We start from the raw sequence: 24,113 nt of genomic DNA on the forward strand, positions 1-24,113 counted from the left end.
ACCAACATTCAAAAGTGACCAAAACGTCAGCCAGAAAGCAGAAAGGTACTGAGAAGTGGTCTGTGGTCCCCACCTGCAGAACCGCTCCTTTATTGAGTGTGTCTTGCTAATCGCCAATAATTCCACCTGTTGTCTGTTCCATCTGCACAACAGCTGTGAAATTGATTGTCAGTCAGTGTTGCTTCCTAAGTGGACAGTTTGATTGCACAGAAGCTTGATTTACTTGGAGTTATATTGTGTTGTTTAAGTGTTCCCTTTATTTTTTTGAGCAGTGTATATTTGGCAGAAAGTTTGCTTGTTATGTGATGTGATATTAAACATTCTTTAATCATCTTCTCTGCAGATGGAGCACGTCTTTGTGATGTTATACAGAACTGTATCAGTACAGCTAGCTGGTTAGCGCTGCCTCACAGTTAAGCTAGTTTAGCAATTGTACAACAATTGTGGAACATCATGGTCTTGCAAGACGGGCCCTGCCCTCCAACTATAATAATAATAAAAAGAAGACAACCACAGCATTTAAGGCATTTATGTAAATATTAGGTAACACTGGACAAAAGTATTATTATAATTGTGTAACATGCTATTGTGTCTGTGTGGTAATAGGTTTTGTGTGTGCATAAAACTCATGATTTCTTGTCCGTTTCTTTCAAGCCAATCTGAGTTGTAATGCAAAAAACAGAAATAGTCATGCAACACCAACATTTATGTCAATAATAAATAGACCTGAAAACATTTATATCTTCAGTTATATCTTCATATCGTCTTTTTTTTCTGTAGTCATTTGTACACAATCAGGGGCTCCTCGATCATCTAACGCAATCAATTTCCCTGAGTATGTAACCCTTGAGGTTTGATGCCCTCATTGAAGTGTGTTTCGGGACATGGTGCTCCCACCTTCATACTTTTTTCTCTCTCCTCTGAGTCTGAGGATCTTCACCCTGCCCTGCTAGGGATGAGCCCCAGTGCCATAAGAGAAATGAAGCATTGAATTCTCTTGAGTGGTAGAGTTTTCCGTTTCTGCTCTTGGCGTCCTCCGGTTCACAGCATGACGCTGGCGGCTGTGCGGTGGTTGGCGGAGATGCCGATGCGGTGTTTGCAGGTAAAGATCTTGCGCAGCTCGGCTCGGAAGCGGTCGTGGAGCCAGGCGTAGAGGAATGGGTTGCAGCAGGACGAGCTCATGGCACACAGGTGGCACAGCAGCTGGATCAGCAGGAAGTGGCGCTTATTGATGAGGTGGATGTCGATGTCCCGCAGAACGTTGAAGACGTGGATGGGCAGCCAGCACACGGCGAATGCCGCCACCACCAGAGACACCAGACGGAAGATCTTCCGCTTTCGGGCTCTCTGAGCTTTGGCCTGGTCCCGTGTACGGTGGCCTGGTGCCACGCAGTTCCGCAGCTTAATGGAGATGCACAGGTAGGACACACACACGGCGGACAGCGGCAGGATGTAGGTGACCAGCAGGGTGCTGTAGGCGTAGACCAGCCTCTCGGTCTCCTGACCGATCCAGAACTCCTCACAGATGGTCAGATCTTCACCTTCGAACTCCACGTGGTAAGTGTGCACCACGGCTGGAACCACCAGCACGCAAGAGAGCAGCCAGATCCCCAAGAGAACATATACGCATGCTACCATAGAGATTCGCTTCTTCAGAGGGTGCACAGTGGCGTAGTACCTGTGGGGGCGACAGCAGGGAGTCTGTTCAGAACAACAAGGTACGGAGGGAAACTTTGGGTTCACTTGAGAACCTGATTAAATTATGAAAAGAAACCACACAGATATTTTAGTCCAGTTTTGGTGCGTTCTCTTTTCTGCTAAAGGTCCAGAATCCTGTTCGCCCTGGTTTCAGAACGATTATGGTACTGATCATGCAGTCAGACCGACTGATTGAAAAGTGTGCATACATTTTTTCACCTTATCTCTGTCGCTCAACACCAGTGAACTGTGGCATAAGCATTGCATAGCAGATTTTATTGCAGTGTCATGTTACAATGACTCTTATTTGTCATGAAAGATGTTATAATGCTTGATGTTATGACTGCAAACTGCAGTATAGCAAACATATGCAGGGGCAGTCGAGGGCTGGAGGTTAGGGAACTGTCCCTGTGATCAGAAGGTGGCTGGTTTGATCCCCAGAGTCAACAGTCCCTGACTGAGGTGTCCTTGAGCAAGACACCTAATCCCCAGTTGCTCCCTGGGCGCCGTAGATAGGGCTGCCCACCACCCCAGGAAAGTGTGCTCACTGCCCCCTAGTGTGTGTGTGCTCACTAGTGTGTATGTGGTGTTTCACTTCGCGGATGGATTAAATGCGGAGGTGAAATTTCCCCATTTGTGGGATTAAAAAGTGTCACTTATAAGCTGTCATGACATCAAATATAATGGCATCTGCCATGACGTTATCCAGTACTGTAGCAGGGTAATAAAAGCACTAACATAATAGTGCCCACTTTACTTTTTACATTTATCGGACCAACAAATGTAATTCACTAATCTACTAATTTATTGGACCAGTACTTGTTTATTTCTGCATATGTATTTGTGTTTCTATTTCTGTGGATTTTCTGTCTTAAATACAGTGAGTGTTAAAGATTTATGTAACTGCCTGTTTGTTAGTAAACTGTGCTGGTCTATCGGACAGACTGGTTGAGCCGCCTGACTTTTCGGACTAATTTCAAATTAAACAGGTATCTACTTAGATACCCGTAAAAGCCGTTGTCCTTCAACTTTAGTTTGTACACACATTTTTCAAATGAATAAATCAACATTATTAAAATAATTCCACATTTTCATGGTTCCCCTTGAAAATGAAAAAAACTAAACTCTTCTAATCATGACTCAAAATCACTTTTTTTTTCATGGCATTGAGCCATGAATGTCACTAGGAGTCTCTCATATGATGCTGAGCCTGGGCCCTTTTTGGAAAAGCATGTAAAAATAAAAGTACTTTTGGATGTAACTTTTGAGGATGCATGATCTCAAGGACAAAGGTTTTTAGTGAGTTTGAACACTTTTAAAGTTGCTTGGTTTTGCAACATAATTTTATAATAAGAACTTTAAGCATAAAATCAGTCCAAACAATTTTCTTTAAAATTTTATATAAGTAATCTATCATTTTTTTTTAGTTTGTAGTCTGCCTCTTATTCAAATACTCTCCCAGACAGCAAACATATATTGGTCCACTGACTTGATAAGGTGGCTTCCTGCTGACTGTTTGCTGCTGCTGGTCCTCAATTGGAGCCCACAGATTACTGTCCTGCATACAAGCTCTAGTTTTTAATCTCCTCAGATTTTAAATGAACACAGACTTATATTTTAGAAACCAAACAGACAAATATTACAAACAACTGAGAGAGAAAAAAAATGACTTGGCCTCATGTGAAATGATTTTATAGAAAATGTTGCTGACACTGAGCTGGATTACAGCTATTTACTTAACTAAGTTATAAAGTATAACTAAAGAAAGGAAATAAGGAAAAATAAGTAAACTGGACTGTGAGTGGAAAATGAAAAATGATAAGTGGACTTTTGTCTAAAACACTGAGCCAAATGCCAGTGGACCGCCAGCTTTTCCATCAGCAGGGTTACTCACTATTCTCTTGCTATCAGGGCTGTTCCACCTTAAATGTTGCTATAGTTACCTTCTAGCACCTGCACGCCATCTAAGGTGACTGCTGCATCATTTAAGGTGGAGCGGTAAATTTATGCTCACTGTTAACATCTGCTCTGAGCCATGTGGACGCTTGTGATTAGACAGAATCTCAAATCTCTGGCTTTTGAAAATTGTTCCAAAGGACACAGCAGGGTTGGGCAGCACCTCTGAGAATGAACTGACCAGAAGGAGTCTTATAAATATCACTCTCTGCAAAGTGATGACTACAGACATGAACGTCAAAATTTACTCTATCCCAGATCACTGGAGTGGCTGTTGTTGCTCCAAGGAACACAGTACAACACCTTAAAGCTGTACTGAGCCATTTGTTTTGATTTGACCAGAAACTAAATGACCTGCTTACCGAATGCGACTGAAGCGAGAAGTAAAAATGTGAAAAGGGTCCATAGTTTTACTCTAAAATAAACCTGGTTAGGCTTTAATGTGGTCAGTTACTGGACCACAAACAATAAAACAAACACTCTGAAGAAAGCTACGTGACAGGCAGTGTGTTTACTCCTAAAGTGCACTGTCACAGATCCAGAGATGATTATTTCAGTCACTTTACTGATCTCAGACGTCAGCTGGTATCCTGGCATCCACAGAGGAGAAAATCAGTTTTTTTTTCAAAAGCGCACTTCAAAGCTAAACTGGGAGACTGAATCCTCTGCACCAGATGGTAATGCTGAGCCCCCCACACACACGCTCCATCTGAGTCTGGAGTGGATGATGCTCATCACAAAACCTCTCTCAGATTCCCATTTCCAGAGTTCCTCTCAAAGCAGACAGGAGTTTCAAGGAATCTTTTCATCTCAGGAACTTGGCCCACATTACCCCCAGTTCTTCTTCCTTCATGTTCTCTTCTTAACCTGCAGAACCCTCACAGATCAAGACCTTCAGAAGGACTATAGAGGTAAACAGGAGAAGCTTCTCTCTCTGGACTAGAGACTCTGTGTCCATTAAAGGAGGAGAGCATCTTTAAGGGTTTATTTTATTCTGTAGTTTGTTTCTCTGGGTCTGGATCAAAGCAGAAAGCGATGCATTACTGCAGTTTAGCTCTGTTTCTTTCAACGTTTGTCCTGACAAATTATTGCCCCATATTATGGAATTTTATTTTTCCTTTTTTTTCCCACTTGTTTTGAATTTACTGTTTTTGAGACACATTTACATACATCTGCACATTAGTGCCTGCAATTTAGCCCCGCCCCTTCAGCCTACAGCAGTTTAGCCACGCCCCTTCGGCCTACAGCAGTTTAGCCCCACCCATTCGGCCTACAGCAGTTTAGCCTAGTCTATTCATCATACAGCAGATTAGCCCCGCCACTTCAGCCTACAGCGATTTAGCCCCACTCCCTGTTATCGTGGAACTAAAAATTTTTTTTTTTCTAATTCTGATATTAAATTCCTTTATTTTTGTTATGGTGTTTATTAAAATCATTTTTTTGTAATTGTGGTACTGAAAGTCCTTTTATATTTGTTATCGTGATACTGACATTCATTTATTTTATTGTAATTGTGATACTGAAATTCCTTTATTGTTTATTGTGATGCTGAAATTAATTACATTATGTTGATCTCCTGTTGCAGACTGACCTGTCCACTGCGATGGCCGTGAGAGTGAACACGGAGACGTAAACAGTGACCGGCTGGATGAGGAACACCAGGTAACACATGAAGCGTCCGAAAGTCCAGCCGTATGGGTTGAAGGCGTAGGCCAGCGTGAAGGGCACGCAGGTCACGCACATCAGCATGTCGGAGAAGGCCAGGTTACCGATGAAGAAGTTTGTGACGTTGTGCATCTTGCGCGAGCGACAGATGACGTAGATGAGTAGGTAGTTTCCAAAAACCCCAACCAGGACCACCACCACGTAGCAGGGGATGATCAGTGGCTTAAACGCCTGCAGCAGCTCCACGTCCGCAAATGGGTAACTCTGATTGGTTGAGCCATTCTGATCCACTGTCACTTCATAGGTGAGACCACCAGGGGGCACCATGCTGACTGCCCAGTCGTTGCCACTGCCCTCCATTCTGCTGTCCACTCTCACTCTGTCTGTGGGACTGAATACAGAATATCATTCACACTTTGTCTTTTAGCACCATCATTGTAAGAGACCTGGGGATCTTGCCCATCCAACTATATTTTATTCACTGGTATTAAAGAATCAGAAATATAATCATTACATGAGTTTTATTTAAAAGTGTTCATATATGCATGAATTTTAGTGAGGCAGCTATTTAAAAAAAATTGTTGTGAGTTAGATTAGATGTTTGTTTTTGTGCCTTGAGTTTATCTTTACAATGTCCAAGGCCATTCTATCAGGGGAACAGGAGGATGTCACGTACACGTTAGGCTCCACGGAGTCTGCACATCACACAAAAACACACACACATACATACTCACATACAGAGGCACACCTTTCACCTCAGTTGACAACATTTCATTTTTACTTTTAGATGGAATGATGATCATGGGTTCATCTATAAATTCGGGAAGAGAGAGTTCAGTGGGAGACACAGAGAGTTGAAACTTGGGGAGATGAGGCTAAAACTCATTGTTTTGGGTAGAGATAGAAGGAGCAGCAGAGGAGTGCACACTCATAATGGCTCTCAAGCCAATTTCACTTATTTCCTTTCACCTTTGTTAAACTTTTTCATATTTAGCATGATTTTTGTCTTGATTTCTATTTTTCATATTTTCCTTCATTAGCATAAAATTGTTTTGTCCAGCGGTTTCGTCCAGTAAGCTGCAAAACTCCTTTTGGCCTGGTTGTTTTTACACCACAACGGACAATTTTCCACAATCATCTTCTGCAAAATTTGCACTCAAAATGTTTTTTTCTAACTATATTTATTAAGTTTCTTGAATCCAGATGAGATTCAATAAACATTTCCAAATTTCAGACGTTCAAAAATTGAAAAGTTTTTAGGGACAAACATTGACCCATGAATACTCAAAGAACTGCATGATTAAGGGGTTCTTTGCACAGTGAAATTGTTCTTCAGATTGATAGAGAATGTGCTAAAAATGAAAATGGTTCTATACAGCGTCAAGCCTGTAACAGCAGAGGAACCATTTTTGCTGCTATATAGAACCCTATTCTAAAAGTTTCCATATAGAACCATATAAAACACATTTTCTGTCAATCTGAAAGAAACATTTCACCATGCAAAGAACCCTTTAATCGTGCAACGGGTTCTTATAGTCAAGGGTTCATTAATAATTACACATTACATTTTGTACCATAAAATAAATGTATGTAAATGTGTTTATCAAATCAATTTAAAAATGTATGAAAACAGCCAGAATCCTGTCAGATGCACTTCACTGTGTCATACCTTTAGAAATGAATTTGTTTTCCAGTATCTTATATTAAAATATGATCAAATAAACCTTTAACATGACAAAAATGAGTGTTGTGGGTATTGATACTCTGTGAAAATGCAGTTATGTCTTATTTATTTAAATACATTGGGTGTGAGAGTCTTACTGCATACGGACATGGTTAATGTAAAGCACATTGCAGAGCAGTCAGTACAGTTCAGTCACATCTGTAACCTTTATTACACCAACAAACATAGATGTTTTTTTCTCTTACATTCTCTACAACATGGCAGAGTCTGTGTGACGTGAAGGCCATGCCTGCATTTCTGACAGTAGCTTGTTGATCTTAAATGCCTGTAAATGCATTTTTACTGTGAGAGCCAAAAAAACACCACTTAAAAGTTGTTTCCTCTGAAAGCTCAGATCCAGGAAGCTGCATCACTGCAGTTTGTTCTGATGGAAAGAAACGGGGGTGGAAAAACAAATCGGAACACAATGGAGATGCTGAGTCACGCTGAAAGTCACTGCTGTTGAGGGTCGTCTGTCTCTCATCTCTACGTTTGCATCTCATAACCTCCTTCAGTGCTCAGCTCTCAGTTCAACTGCTCACTGAGAAATACATTCACATTCAGATAATCTGGGTGTGTTTTTCAGTTCTGACTGCTTTCTGTGAGTAAATTATACTGAAAATTGCTCAGGAAACAAACAGTTTATGTTCATCCTTCATATCAGACTCAGCACTTAACAAAATGCTATTATGGAGCAAATTGTTTAGGGAAATTGGACTCAAATTTCTCTTTTCCTCTCTCTGTTTTAACGGTTGTTGGAGCGATTATTTTTCAATTCTAGCAGTTACATTTGTGTATTCAGAGCAAAATAATTCTAAATTTGTGCCACAAGGAATCAAATTGTGGTGAAATTTGAGGGCCTGAATTAATTTGTCACATTTTTCATCCCCCAAGTTTAGTTTGTGACTCATTTCTGTCTAAGTTTGTCACAAAGCCTCATCTTTTCCTCCTTGTTTTCTGTTCCTCAGACTGTTATTGTTTGGCATTTCTCCTCACATTCTTCAAAAGAGGTGTCTGAAACATAAGCACTGTTTAAAATCTGTCGTCTTAGCACACAAAGCAGGAACATGCTCAAGACAAGAAACTCCCCTGCTCATAAAATTCTCCATTTCTCTATCTGTTTCTGTGTCTTTGTGATGATCCAGCACACAAATACAGTTTAAACATTTCCTGAACATGTAGAGTCGCCCTTTCCATTCCATCACGAGATCATACGTGATTCGTCATACGTGATTCACACGTGAGTTATGAGGCTATGAAGAGGGGCTGAGATGCACATCATCTGCCTCTCACCGAGTGAAACCGGTAGATTCATATGTCCTTCTACATTCTGTGTGAAACTGACCAATGGACATCACTATGCCCTCACCACCACGCAGGAGACCTTTCATTCTTCATTCAGTCCACATCAGAGACATGTGAAATGGTGTGCAGAGAGTTTACTACAGTGGTTTTGGAAAGTAGTGATGAAGATAAGGGAGCATTTTCATATGAAACATATGATTATCATCTTATATTAACAGCCTTTATAGGAGAGTTTAAGAAGATATGAACAAATCAAGAGAATGAACTCAGACCCCGTGATGGGCTAAAGAACCTCCATGTTCACTTGGAGTGTTTAGCTGGTACTTCTAAAGTTATAAACTTGTAAGTAGTTTCATTCAGTTTTCAAATGCTGCTACACTACAGAAAAAAAAGATTGTTCTTCAAAAAGACAATGGGCCTCATTCTACAACCATCCTTTAAAAGAAATTTCTGCTTCTTTTATGCAGCATCCCAATGTTTTTGGAATTGAGGTTTTATAAAATTTTAGTTTGATTATTGTCTTTTAAAATGACTATTATTATTATTATTATTATTATTCCTCTCCATGGATCACCACCTTATCATGGTGGAGGGGTTTGCTTGCTTGAATGATCCTAGGAGCTATGTTGTCTGGAGCAAAACTACGCCAGCGAGCGTCTGGTGTCATTCACTCATGGTGCCCGGCCGGGCCCAGCACGAAGGAGCTCTGGGTCCAATCTCCTTGAGAAGGGCTGGACTTTATTCTTTTCTGGAGTTACCCATGGTCAGAGGCGGCGGGCAGGTGTGGGCTTTCTCATAGCCCCTTGACTCGGCGCCTGTATGTTGGGGTTTTCTCCGGTGGACGAGAGGGTAACTTCCATACGCCTTCGGGTTGTGGAACAGGTCCTGACTCTTGTCTGTGCTTATGCACCGAACAGCAGTTCAGAGTACCCAGCCTTCCTAGAGTCCTTGGGAAGGGTGCTTGAAAGTGCTCCTCCTGGAGACTATTGTCCTGGTGGGGGACTTCAACGCTCACGTGGGCAATGACAGTGAGACCTGGAGGGGTGTGATTGGGAGGAATGGCCTCTCTGATCTGAACCCGAGTGGTGTTCAGTTTTTGGACTTCTGTGCAAACCACAGTTTGTCCATCATGAACACCATGTTTGAACACAAGGATGTCCCTAAGTGCACATGGCACCAGTTCAATGATTGACTTTGATGATCGACACTCGGGTAAAGAAAGGAGCTGAGCTGTCAACTGATCACCACCTGGTGGTGAGTTGGATCAGGTGGTGGGGGAAGATGCCGGTCAGACCAGGCAAGCCCAAACGTATAGTGAGGGTTTGCTGGGAACGTCTGGCAGAAGAACCTATCAGATTGATTTTCAACTCATACCTCTGTCAGAACTTTGACCAGCTATCGGGGGAGCTGGGGGACATTGACACAGAATGGACCATGTTCCGCTCCTCCATTGTTGAAGCGGCTGAATGTAGCTGTGGCCGTAAGGTAGTTGGTGCCTGCCGGGGCGATAATCCTCAAACCTGGGGTTGGACACCCCAGGTGAGAGATGCCGTCAAGCTGAAGAAGGAGTCCTACTGGGCATGGTTGGCCTGTGGGACACCAGAGGCAGCTGGCAGGTATCGACAGGCCAAGCGATGTTCAATCTTTGAATGGCTCTTTGCTACAAGCCATTCCGGCCCTGTACAAACAAAGCTGGAGTTTGGTTCGCATGGCCGGCAGTAAGTCAGACTCGTTCCCAGTGAGAGTTGGACCCCATCAGGGCTGCCCTTTGTCACCGATTCTATTCATAATTTTTATGGATAGAATTTCTAGGCGTAGTCAGGGGATGGAGGATGTCTGGTTTGGTGATCTCTGGGGCACATCGCTGCTGTTTGCAGATGATGTGGTCCTATTGGGGACATCAGGCCGCGAACTTTAGCTTTCGCTGGATCGGTTTGCAGCCGAGTGTGAAGCGGCCGGGATGAGAATCAGTACCTTTAAATCTGAGACCATGGTTCTCAGGCGGAAAAGGGGCGGAGAGCCCTGTCTGGGTCGGGGATAGGCTCTAGCCTCAAGTGGAGGAGTTCAAGTATCTCAGGGTCTTGTTCACGAGTGATGGTACAAAGGATCGGGAGATTGACATGCGGATTGGTGCTGGGTCAGCAGTGATGCGGGCTCTTTACCGGTCTGTTGTGGTAAAGAAAGAGCTGAGCCATAAGGCAAGGCTCTTGATTTACCGGTCGATCTACGTTCCCACCCTCACCTATGGTCATGAGCTTTGGGTAATGACCGAAAGAATAAGATTGCGAATACAAGCGGCCGAAATGACTTTCCTCCGCAGGGTGTCTGGACTCTCCCTTCCCTTAGAAGTTCGGTCATCCGGGAGGGACTCGGAGTAGAGCCGCTGCTTCTTCACGTCGAGAGGAGCCAGCTGAGGTGGTTCGGGCATCTGGTTAGGATGCCTCCTGGACACCTCCCTCGGGAGTTGTCACAGGCAAGTCCACCTGGGAGGAGACCCTGGGGAAGACCCCGGACACGCTGACGTGACTGTTTTGCCCAGCTGGCCTGCGAGCGCCTCGGAATCCCCCTTGGAGAGCTAGTGGAAGTGGCTGGGGAAAGGGAGGTCTGGCCCTCATTGCTTAGGATGCTGCCCCCACCACCCGAACCCCGGAGAAGCGGAAGGTAATGGATGGATGGATGGATTATTATTATTTTTTTTTTTATTATTATTTTGTTGTAAGTAGTATCATTTTTGATAAGAATGATTAATGAATGTTAATCATAGAAAACAGTGGACTATCCCCTTAGTAAAGAAAATGGTTTAATAAAAAAATCAAGAATACTCAAAGAACGCTTTGCATCATTCAGAATGTGCTGTAGATGGTTATATAGATGGTGCTATGTAGAACCTTTTTCAAAACAGTTCTATATAGATTCATCTATATCACAGTGATCAATGTGAAGAACCATTCATGATGCAAATAATGCTTTCATCATGCAAAGGGTTCTTTGCAAACCTTCAGAAAAAGAAACAGTGCGGTGAGGCTCAGCAGTGGAGCCTGGGCAAAAAGAGGAGGCCAGCAATGATCTGCCCGTGGAGAAGCGTGGTGACCCTCCATCAGTGCTTCGAGCATTTGCTTTTTTTGACCAAGTCTGAGAGTTGGAGCTCCAGACCCCACAAGCAGCACCCTCACTGGTGTCGACAGTGCGGTGGGTGGCAGAGGAAGCAAAGAGCGTTGAGGAGCATCGCTGTGGTTGCCGCCACCCCAAGCAGTGTGAAACTTGATGGGATCTGGTGGAGGATGCAGAACTTCAACTCCATTGTGCTCTCCTGGTTGTGTGTGTGGCCAAGGAACAGTGTGTTTAAAGGGACAGTGGGCACTCCCAACACTCCTGCTTATTATTGCATATCACATCTCAATCTGGAATTACACTGAAAGCACTGGGCTCCCTATTCCAAACAGAAACTTAAGTGTTTTTTTTAATTTAATAAACACATCATACAATTAAGAAACCGGTTCTTGAGTTGGATTAAAAGTATTCAGAGGCTGAAGTAAGGGAGAATCTGCTAAGTTTACACCATAGGAGAGCTGAACAAAGCCAAAAGCCCTATTTGGATGGGAATAGTTTTCCCTGAGGAAGTGGGGTAATTATTCAGTGATTTTAGTCCCATTTGAATGCACCTTGTTAGTCATGTTGGTAAAAAATGCTATCATATTGTGTGGAAGAGTTTAAGTTTCTTAAGAGAGGCTCAAAGAAGTGCTAACTTATGTCAGCTTCTTGTTCGAATTGCCCCATTACACCTCAAATAGTGACGGTCATTATTATATTACATTATATTAAATAAGGTATATTGACCGTGCGCTCACATCCTCAGCGATGCACTGCAACAAAATGGCCAGAAGTCATTCATTGTAAATAAAAGTTGCCAACTTCTGGTAACAGCTGTGAAGTTGGCGACAAAGTTGAGTGAACTTTATACACTGTTCCCTTTTTTTTGAGCAATCAAATAACATCTTAGATCTGAATTAATGACTCATTGAATACTTTGTTCTGTACAAATTTGAATGTGCTGACAAAATCACAAAAAAAATAAATAAATAAATAAAAAATAAAAAAAAAATCAATGGAAATCAAATTTATTAACCAATGGAGGCCTGGGATTGGAGTCACAAAATTTAAGTGGAAAAACACACTACAGGCTGATCCAACTTTGAAGTAATGTCTTAAAACAAGTCAAAATGAGGCTCAGTATTGTGTGTGGCCTCCATGTACCTGTATGACCTCCCTACAATGCCTGGTCATGCTCCTGATGAGGTGGCTGATGGTCTCCTGAGGGATCTCCTTCCAGACCTGGACTAAAGCAACCGCCAACTCCTGGACAGTCTGTGGTGCAATGTAGCGTGGGTGGATGGAGCGAGACATGATGTCCCAGATGTGCTCAATCAGATTCAGGTCTGGGGAACGGGCAGGCCAGTCCATAGCTTCAATGCCTTCATCTTGCAGGAACTGCTGACACACTCCAGCCACATGAGGTCTAGCATTGTCCTGCATTAGGAGGAACCCAGGGCCAACCGCACCAGCATATGGTCTCACAAGGGGTCTGAGGATCTCATCTCGGTACCTAATGGCAGTCAGTACCTCTGGCGAGCACATGGAGGGCTGTGCGGCCCTCCAAAGAAATGGCACCCCACACCATTACTAACCCACTGCCAAACCAGTCATGCTGAAGGATGTTGCAGGCAGCAGATTGCTCTCCACGGCGTCTCCAGACTGTCACGTCTGTCAAATGTGCCAAGTGTGAACCTGCTTTCATCTGTGAAGAGCACAGGGCGCCAGTGGCGAATTTGCCAATCTTGGTGTTCTCTGGCAAATGCCAAGCATCCTGCACGGGTTGGGCTGTGAGCACAACCCCCATCTGTGGACGTCGGGCCCTCATACCATCCTCATGGAGTCAGTTTCTAACCGTTTGTGCAGACACATGCACATTTATGGCCTGCTGGAGGTCATTTTGCAGGGCTCTGGCAGTGCTCCTCCTGTTCCTCCTTGCACAAAGGCAGAGGTAGCGGTCCTGCTGCTGGGTTGTTGCCCTCCTACGGCCTCCTCCACGTCTCCTGGTAGCGCCTCCAGGCTCAGACATTACGCTGACAGACACAGCAAACCTTCTTGCCACAGCTCGTACTGATGTGCCATCCTGGATGAGCTGCACTACCTGAGCCACTTGTGTGGGTTGTAGAGTCCATCTCATGCTATCACGAGTTTGAAAGCACCACCAACATTCAAAAGTGACCAAAACATCAGCCAGAAAGCAGAAAGGTACTGAGAAGTGGTCTGTGGTCCCCACCTGCAGAACCACTCCTTTATTGAGTGTGTGTTGCTAATTGCCAATGATTTCCACCTGTTGTCTATTCCATTTGCACAACAGCATGTGAAGTTGATTGTCAATCAGTGTTGCTTCCTAAGTGGACAGTTTGATTTCACAGAAGTTTGATTTACTTGGAGTTATATTGTGTTGTTTAAGTGTTCCCTTTATTTTTGTGAGCAGTGTATAAATAAAAAGGGAAGCAACATAACGATTATCAACAGGAATCAAGCATTGAGCCAAAGAACTTATAGAGAGGAGAATTACCACTTTGTAATGTCTACTAGGTTTCTCAAATGTTAGAGGGCACTCCCAGGTGAGCCGACAGAGCATTTGAGCAAAATCATAATTTATAAATCCTTTTAAAAAATTTTATGTAAAAGAATTCATTTATTTCTTGAACACAGAACAGCATAAATTCTATAATAATTTATACTATAATATATTCTACTACTTTCTGAAATTAATTAAATTAAAAATTCTGTGTAAGTGATTATAAACTTTTTTAAGTTTTTGTTTTTAGCCATTGAGCACCATTTACACCTCTTCATTGAGAACTCGCTCGTGGGCGCCCTCTACTGTTTTGCCATTCTGTTTTTGACGTTACATGATATTGCTGTCTGGTCTTACGCAAATTCAGAACAAGTAAAAAAAAAAAAAAAAAACAGCCCTGTGGCAGGAAGGTTGCGGGTTCGATCCCCTGAGCTGACAGTATGTAACTAAAGTGCCCTTGCGCAAGGCATCTGACCCCCAACTGCTCCCTGGGTGCTGCAGATAGCACTGCATAAATCGAGTAGCTGCTCCCTCTCTGTCATTTATACTGAGATTTCTTATCCTCTGTGAATCGTTCATAAACAGTACAGACCTCCTGAGGTCATGGAGAACTAAACCTGTCAAAATAGGGCTTAAGACATAAAAGACTATATAAAAGGTATAGAAAAAATGACATAAATCCTGAAAGAAAACCAAGTTATTGATATCATCTGAGCTTGTCAAAGGGAGAATGTTAAGCCAAATCAGAGAAAATCTATAAAATTTTAGATTGTATCCAAGAAACCTGCAGGATTGCTTCCATTCATCAAGAGAACAGGTGCTAGTATTTCTGAAAATGTAGGTTCTGTTGGATTTCTCCAAAAATATGAAATATTATGCATTGTTAACATGTCAAAGTATTGTGAGGAATTAGATTTCTGCGATATCGACCACCTCTAACTCTAATTTACAACTGTTTCTATCAGTCCATTCATTGGGAAACATTTGCATAATATAAAGATCTGCTGTTTTTAAATGGTGAAATAAACAATACATAAACAACAAACTTTCAGATGTAAACCATCTTCATCTCCTTCTTTTCTCATGATTAATAATAGTTGCCCTTGTCTGTACTTTTACTTTGCACCAATGTTATTTTTTTTGCCCTTATTTTGGTTGTTATGGTCTTTTTTTATCTCCTCCTAATTGATCAGTATGATCACTTCTTTCTCCTTCAATCTTCAATCCAAGCATGTCAATAATAATGAGATTTGATACAGTAAAAGCTTTAGCTGTACAGTACCTGAAATATCAGCGTTTTTAAGCCTCCGTCTGAGCACAGTGCGTCAGAACCACAGTTTCTGCAAGTCTTCAGACCTTCAAAACTCCAGCCTGAAGCTCCGGAGCTTTTAATGCCTCCAACTCCTGTGACAGACAGAGCAGCATCGTGCTCATTTTGTGCTCTCACTCTCTCTCTCTCTCTCTCTCTCTCTCTCTCCTCCAGCATCCAGCTCAGTCTCCTGCCCCTCCTGTCCTCTCACACACCACACTGAGTTCGGTCTTGTGATATGAGTCTTGACTGACAGGGCGAACTCACCCACTTTATAGGGAGATTAATCAATCATCAACAGCATTGATAATGAAAAAGTCAAAACAATCTGCTGACAATTTTAGGAAAAAAAGGAAGAGCTGCTTATCAAAGATGTGTAATCTGGAACACTGTGTGTGATGCTTTAGTGAAGGACAGCAATCGTAAGGCTACATGTCATTAACATGTAAGCCTTTTATGATTACTGACATAAACCTTCATAAATATTTAAAAATTATTCCAAGCCGTGTCAGCTGTCATGAAGCCTAATTTATTCCACTTCACCCAGAGAGTGTTACCCCAACTGACACTGTTTACAGTAATCTACATGTTTAGACAGCTATGGTGTCATGAAATGCTTATATAGATGTGATACGGCTTTATGAATACTGCCCTACAGTAAAGTGTTACCTGTGTCACTGGCTCACTGACAAATTCACTCACTGATGAATTCACTCACTGGCTCACTGACTGAATCAGGCTACAGATGCTTTCCTTTCTTCACTCTCATCTGCAGTTAACTTTCTGTGTCCTCTCTCCTCCTGGCCAGCAAGATCTTCCTCACCTGCCCCCTGGCTGATGGGTGTCCTGCGCAACAACCGACAAGAACTAAGGAAGGCTGAGAGAAGGTGGAGGAAATCCCAGCTCAACTCGGATCTTCACTCATAACAATCTCTCCTTTCCAAGTTCTCACTCGAAGTTACTGCTGCAAAGTCATCTTTCTACAGAGGGAAACTGGAAGCATCAGCATCTGATCCACGCAAGCTCTTCAACATTTTCTCCACTCTTCTCAACCCTCCTCCTTCCCCTCCACCCTGTTGTCTCACCCCTGAAGATTTTGTCACCTTCTTCGAGGAGAAGGTTGATAGAATCTGCCAGTCTTTTCCCTCTGTCCCCACTCCTTCCACTAGACCGCCTCCTCTCGTTCTCAATCCCTTAAATTGTTTTTCTTCTCTTTCCACAGATGCTGTCCTTCAACTGATCAAATCCAATAACCCAACCACCTGCCCACTGGATCCCATCCCATCTGCATTGTTTCAGTCAATCTCCAAGGACCTACTGCCCTTCATCACTTTTCTCATCAACAAGTCCTTGGCATCAGGCAAAGTTCCATCAACTTTCAAGACTGCAAGAGTATCTTCTTGAAGAAATCCATGCTTGACAGCTCTGATGTCAATAACTACAGACTGGTATGACTTCTTTCTTTCCTTTCAAAAATTCTTGAACGTGCCGTCTATAATCAACTTTCTCTCTTTCTCACAGAGAACCAGCTCCAGGACCCCAACCAGTCTGGCTTCAAACCAACACACTCTACAGAAACTGCCCTCATAGAAGTGACAGAGAAGCTTCAATCAGCAAGATCAGCCAAATTGTCATCTGTCCTGATCCTTCTTGAACTCTCAGCAGCTTTTGACACAGTCAACCATATGATCCTTCTGGACATCCTCGCCAATCTTGGAATCACTGGCTATGCGTGGAAGTGGTTCAAGTCCTATCTGGAGGATCTTATCAGGTAACATAGAGAGGGGTCACATCCTCTCTATGCAAGCTCTCCATTGGTGTCCCACAAGGCTTGGTGCTGGGTCTTCTTCTCTTTTCTCTTTACAATAGCTCTCTTGGTGATGTAATATCTTTTCATGACTTCTCTTATCACTGTTATGCTGATGACACTCAACTTATGTTTTCTTTTTCACCTTCTGACACACAAGTTTCCAGTCGCATCTCGGCATGTCTGTCTGACATCTCTTCATGTCTCTTCATGAAGCTCACTCCTAGCAATTCTGAGCTGATATTCATTCCTGCAACTACAGGTCCTCATCATGATCTTGCCATCTCATTCGAGAACTCTCTGATTGCTCCGTCTATATCGGTGACTGACATTCTCACTAGTTCACTGACTGACTCTCACTGTCTTACCAACTGTTTCATTCACTGGCTAAATGACTGACTGCGTCACTAATGCACTGACTGACTGACTGGCTCACTAGCGCACTGACTGACATTCTCACTAGTTCACTGACTGACTCTCACTGTCTTACCAACTGTCTCATTCACTGGCTAAATGACTGACTGCGTCACTAGTGCACTGACTGACTCACTCACTGGCTCACTGAATGACTCACTCACTAGCTCACTGACTAACACTCTCCCTGGCTTACTGATTGGCTCACTGACTGACTGACTCACTGACTGGCTTACTGACTGACTCACTTATTGCCTCACTGCTGAGTCTCTGAGTCTCTCCCTAGTTAACTGACTCACTCACTGACTTATTGATCGGCTCAATGGCTCACTGACTGCCTCATTCAATTGCTCACTGATTCTCTCTCAATGGCTCAGTGACTGACTCACCGGCTTGGTGACTGACTTCTTATTTTTGAAACATACATGTGTTTCCTGTGCAGTCTTTCACAGAGTGGTGAAGCTCTCCTCATCTTTATTCTTTGGGATGCTCTTTTTATACACGGTGATGCTACTGACCTGTTGCCAATTAACTTAAATAGTAGTGAGATACTAATAGTAATGAGACTAGGAGTGTTTAGCGTTACAACTTTACCAGTCTTTTGTTTTTGATTTTTTCTATTTTTGCTACAATACATTGCAGAAATTTAGTTCAAACATTTCCTGAATTCTGTAAGTTGCTCTGGATAAGAGCGTCTGCCAAATGCCATATATGTAAATGTAATCTGAGTCGCCCTTTCCATTCCATCTTATTACAAGATCATATGTGACTCACATCCGGAGTTATGAGGCTATAAAGAGGGGTTGAGATACACATCATCTGTCTTTCACCATGTGGAACTGGTGTATTTGTGGGTTTGTCTACCTTCTGTGTGAAACTGAATAATGGACACTCAGGAAATCACTAAGGACTGACCATCCCGCCAAAAACCATTCATTGTTCATTCGGTCACCATTGGAGACTCGCCTGAAATGGTGTGCAGAGAGTTTACAGCTGCTTAAGTTGCTGCAGTGGTTTTAGAAAGTAGTGATGAAGATAACGGAGCATTTTGGTATGAAACATATGAGTATCATGTTATATGAAGAGCCTTTAAAGGAGGATTTAAGAAGATAAGCACAGAGTGAAAGAATGACCTCAGATCTCATAATATCAATGCATTTCAACATTAGAGTTTAAAGTGTTCCTGTATGCAGATTAAAGTAGGACAGTTCATTTAAAATGTGCAAAACAAAAAACAATCAAAGTTCAAATCTGAGTATTAATCGTTCTGGAGTGGCCCTCAGTTGATGGGGCTCTTGGAGTGGAGCTTGTGGTGCTGTAGATGATGAGGCTAAGCTGCTAATGATATTCATCTGGCGCTCCAGTTCAGGTAAGGTGCACTATCAGCTGTCACACAGTGAGATCATTAATAACAGGGGAGAAAACTGAGCTAGCTGTATGAAGTGACTTTACAGTAATCAATGTGCTGCACTTGATCAGATCTCTGTAGACCTGCTGCCATGGACACAGAGCAACCACACTGTGACCTGGATTTGCGCCTGCAGCGCATCTACCTGCTGCCTCTCATCGACATGCAAACATTGTTATTATCAGTATAAACTGCACAAATAGCCTGTGATGTCACAAAACCCTGACGCATTTACATATACCCACCTATAGAGGGTGTGCATTGACGTCACTTTCCTGCCAGAATGCTTCCCTTCAGTCAGACCGAGTAGCAAAACATTCTGCAAATCAGCTGTGTTTATTAGAGGAAACACAAAAAAAACGTGAATGAAACAACCAAGTATGTGATTAAATCAAAGCAGCTGGATTCAATAGTGAAAAAATAGTAAAAGTCTTTAAAATGGTTCAACTTACACAACTATTCTGCTGCTTTCAGGTGCCCACATTTTGATGTTCCGCTCCTTCCTCCCCACCACCACCAGTTGGGTCCCTGTCTGGTTGTCCGGGGGTAGGCTCCGCCCCTGCCGTCTCTTTGTGGCAGGATCAGTGAGGGTCTCAATGCTTCAAGACCTGGACCATGGATGGGGCCAACGCCAAAGACTCTTTCATTTCTACCAACATGTTATCTTTTGACTTGAAAAATTCCATTGAGGATATTGTCCTCCTTCACTCTTGCTTCCAGCAGAAATATAAATTCTTGTGGTCATTGTGATTTTCTCTGATCTGAGTATAACTTTCAACATAATCTCCTTATAAGGAAAACTAGGTGTGTTTTGGGGATCTAACACTGTCTAAACATCTCATCTTTGCTTGTAGACCACTCATCATCATGGATGTGTTTTAATAAATACTGATAATAAATTTTGTCATTTTCAATTCGACCCACTGGTTAGGGCTCCCCACAATACCTATAGAGCTAGGAGAGCGAAGGCCAGCACAGGCTTCCTCTGAGTCTGAATCTCTTCAAACTGCCGCTAATGCATCGTCATTTGACAGCTGAACAGGCTCAGAGGAGAATGCTAACTAGAGAATGCACTGAACTGGCTAGAGTGATGGGGAGATGGGGGGGGGGGGGGGGGGGGGGGGGCATACTGCCTACCCAGAGAGAGCGAGGAGAAGCTGTGCTTTCTAGGACTTTCAGCCACAGACAGCTGTAGCATCACGACAGATCAATATATGTCTAATACATATTCTAATACATTTCTGTTATTAGTTTATTCCTCTCAGAAAAGCCAAACAGAGGAAAAGCATCAAAGCCAACATTTAAAATATTTTAGCAAAAAATAATTAGGGGTGAAGAAACAGCCAACAGGGAAAAAATCCTCCTCAGAAAATATAGGATGAGGAGCAGCAGAAGCAGCACCAAGTTTGATAAATTCAGATGCTCACTTCATCAACTCTTACAGCCTGAGATGAGTGAGAGTCGTGAGATTTAAAAACATTATATTTTCAAGAACACCACTTTCTTAGAATTATTATAACACAATGCTTGAGAAGTTATTTGAAGAATCACCACTTCTCAGAGCTTTTTTCTTCAAAATGTTCCAAATACGGGTGGAATGCAGACGTCAGAGTGATCCCCGACTTCAGTGGTCTCCACACACATTCTTTAGTTTTTAAAGCGATAGTTTGGTGAGAAATCAAATTCCCCCAGTTTCCCGCTCACACCCCAAATATAGTCCATCAGAGTGCCTGAAGTTTGCTTCTTTAGTTTTAGCACTGATGCTATGAAGCTCATTTAACGGAAGTTTATACTCTACCATTTAGCATGGTGCTAACCAGGCACTTGGAAAGGTGTTTAAAGTTTGATGCTGAAATTTTGAGAAGCATTTATGTAACATGTACAGTCATGTGCAAAAGTTTGTGCACCCTGGTGAAATTCTATGATGTTGAATTTCTGAGTGTAAGTGAGCAAGTTCTGTACAGAGACACACAATGCACAACTACTGTTGATTTGCTGCATTTAACACACTGAAACAAAATAATGCAAAAGTTACAGCATATTTTATATGTAGTATTTTCCCAATATCTTAAACTTGGGAGGTGAATAGAAATTGTGCATTTAAATGAGCAGAAATGTGAAGTTTAACTGTGTTCTCTGCAGTGGGTGTGTGCAGGTAAAATTCTGAGCCCTTTCTGACGAGGGAGGGATTCGGCCCACTATAATGGAAATGCCCTGTGAACTTCAACTACTACAGCGCTAATAAATCATAAGTTCAATGTTCTACTTTTGTACGGTTAAATTATGATTGCTACAAATCAGTTGTTTCTAACATCATTATCAACACTGATTTAATACAGCTCTCTCTCTTTCTTCATTGCCCTCTCCCCTCTTTCATTTATGGCATTTGGCTGACACTCTTATCCAGAGCGACTTACAATTTGATAATTTTACACAGGTAGGCCAAGGTGGTGTTAGGAGTCTTGCCCAAGGACCCTTATTGGTATAGTGTAGGGTGCTTGCCCTGGTTGGGGATTGAACCTACAGCGTAGAAGGCAAAGGTGTTAACCACTACACTACACCAACCACTACCTCTCCCTTTTCTCTCTTATCTATCTCCTCTGTCTCTTCTCTTTCTACCCTCTCTCTCTCTCTCTCTGTCTCACACACACTCTTGCAGTCTCTCACTCTTGCTCTGTCTCTCTCACTCTTGCTCTCTCGCTCTCTCTCTCTCTCTCTCTCTCTCTCTCTCTCTCTCACTCTTGCTCTCTCGCTCTCTCTCTCACTCTTGCTCTCTCGCTCTCTCTCTCTCTCTCTCACTCTTGCTCTCTCTCTCTCTCTCTCTCTCTCTCTCTTTTCGTCTCAGAGCTATTTGATTTCAGAATAAATTGAATTGGAATGTAAAACTCCATGAATAATTGATTTGTCAATATTTGCATTTTCACGCTCCAGTAAAGTTTACTTTAGGATCTGTGTGTTCGGAGCAGCACTAAAATCTCTCTGGATGAATCTCATATTTTTAAATGAAATGGTGAGAGATTTTTTTGCAGGCTCTGAGGGGCGTCCACTCTACTCTGAAATGAGGGCTGAGGGAGTGACCAGTCACTGCATGATGATGGCTGTGTGTTCTGTGGTTGGTTAGTGTAGTGGTTAACACCTTTGCCTTCTATGCTGTAGACTGGGGTTCAATCCCCGACCAGGGTGAGCACCCTACACTATACCAATAAGGGTCCTTGGGCAAGACTCCTAACACCACCTTGGCCTTCCTGTGTAAAATGATCAAATTGTAAGTCGCTCTGGATAAGAGCGTCAGCCAAATGCCATAAATGTAAATGATTGATTAAGACTGAGGTGTGTATTTCACTATGACTCCGATTGGGAATGTAATCAGAGGCAGGTGTTTATACAGAGACTCTTCTTCTATTTAACAGATTAAATACAACAGTAGTCCTGTGGCCAGAAATTGATTAGTGATAAATGGTGTAAACTGTACAGCAACAGATTGACTTCAGTCTGTAACTGTAACTGTAAATGAACTGGTCCAGAGTCAGAGCTGAAACACATTTGGGACTGTTAACTGATCTTGGACTTTAGACTAAAATCCTTTTGTTTTGAGTGACTTTATACCTTAATTATATCTATTTTAGTAAAACTAATGGTTGAACATTCTATTTTGTTAGCACCAAAACAATCACAGCACTCCCCAAACTTTACCAAATGTTTCAGTAGTAACTGTTTCAGTAGAGACAGTTACGGTATGTGACTGGCAAACGCAGCATTTTTGATTAAAACACTAAAAAGTCCTGAACTGAACTTTCAACTTCTACTTTTAAAGAAAATAAAGGATTTTGAAAAAAAACAAACATTGAATAAAAAATACAAAAAATGTGAGTATCATTTTCAGAAGTTTAAATTTAGGTGTTATGATTTGGGACAGGCTCTTCCCAATAGAAAGTACCCTATAAATGATGATGCTGTATATACCTAGCTTGTTACTATCTCTAGTAATGTCTTGGGTTTAAATAGATCAGAACACAATGCTTATAATAGCTAAGCTCTGAACGCTTCATTGTTTTATGAATATATTTTTCTGGTGGGAGCTCAGTTTGACCTCAGTAGAATGCTCCATATACTAGCTGTTTCTAATAAAGTGGCCTACAAAGTAGGTAAATGTGACATACTAAGAACTACTCAGATTATATTCACAGGGGGCAAAGCTAGGGTTGGGAGGGAGGGCAGTGAGGGGCGGAGCTAAGGTGGAGCTAGGCTGAAGTTCAGTTCTGAGCTGTGTGCACTCTTTCTCTCCAGCAGGGGCAGTGTAGCGCTCTGATGCTGCTCTGCTGTTGCTCTGCTGTGGAACCTCAGGAGAACGGTTTCCCCATTTGGAGTGATAAACCAGTTCGCAAAGGTTGCGTGACTTTAAAAGATGCTGAAAATATAAAGCACAGCTGCAAAAGTCAGTATATGTATTTACTCTGTTGGCCTGATATTAAATAAGACATTTTCCTTATAGTTTCTCTGATTTTTCTTTTTTATGCTGTTACATAGTCGCTCTGCATATGTAAAACAGCTCATCACAAAACCAATTTTCAACGTTTGAGAAACAATTTTTAATATGAAACACTTTAACACTTTAAAGAGGTTTTACTTATAAAATACATTCATGTTTACTTTTGACATCATTAACATTGCACTACATTTAAAAATATGTATTTTATTTGAAAAAAAAAAAACATTTATCACAGGGATTTTGGTCACTGAATTTATCAGGACCCTAAAGTTACATTGTAACAGCATTTTCAGCTCTATTAAACTGCTTTCTTTGGGTCATCAGATAGGAAGCGTCTCAAGGCATCCACACTTGCTCACTATATTTAATTAATTTATTAATAATGTTGTCAAGCAGCACATAAATTTGTCAAAATAATGGCAAATATAATTTTTATTACTGAATTTAAATAGTTACACAAGATCACCCAACCACCAATGAGTCAGTAAATTTACAAAACCCTCAGTTTACTCAGAATGTTACAGTCACTGATATTACACCATATTCATGTAACACCAGTGACTGTAAAATACATTATATTGCCAAATGTATTTGGTCGTCTGCCTTCACACGCATATGAACTTGAGGGAGATCCCATTCTTAATATATTCATATTAATATTCCCATTCTTCCCATTCCATAGGGTTTAATATAATGTTGGCCCACCCTTTGCAGCTATAACAGCT

At 42.1% G+C, this 24,113-nt stretch overlaps 1 protein-coding gene across 2 annotated transcripts; it reads right to left on the minus strand.

Annotated features, from left to right (window-relative positions):
* Positions 1-207: 207 nt before the first annotated feature.
* On the minus strand, positions 208-15,357 carry prlhr2b (prolactin releasing hormone receptor 2b). Of its 2 annotated transcripts, XM_017718901.2 has the most exons (3): positions 15,244-15,357; positions 5,246-5,710; positions 208-1,678 (listed from the first exon to the last, which is right to left on the minus strand). In XM_017718901.2, the coding sequence occupies exons 2-3, from the start codon at positions 5,677-5,679 to the stop codon at positions 1,042-1,044; spliced, it is 1,071 nt and encodes a 356-aa protein (XP_017574390.1). In that variant the 5' UTR covers positions 5,680-5,710; positions 15,244-15,357; the 3' UTR covers positions 208-1,041. The 2 variants fall into 2 exon arrangements, with proteins under 2 accessions (XP_017574390.1, XP_037403469.1); XM_037547572.1 differs by lacking the exon at positions 15,244-15,357 and having other exon boundaries at positions 5,246-5,757.
* Between the last annotated feature and the right edge of the window lie 8,756 nt (positions 15,358-24,113).

The sequence above is a fragment of the Pygocentrus nattereri genome, chromosome 18 (assembly GCF_015220715.1).
Source record: "Pygocentrus nattereri isolate fPygNat1 chromosome 18, fPygNat1.pri, whole genome shotgun sequence".
Classification (NCBI taxonomy): domain Eukaryota; kingdom Metazoa; phylum Chordata; class Actinopteri; order Characiformes; family Serrasalmidae; genus Pygocentrus; species Pygocentrus nattereri.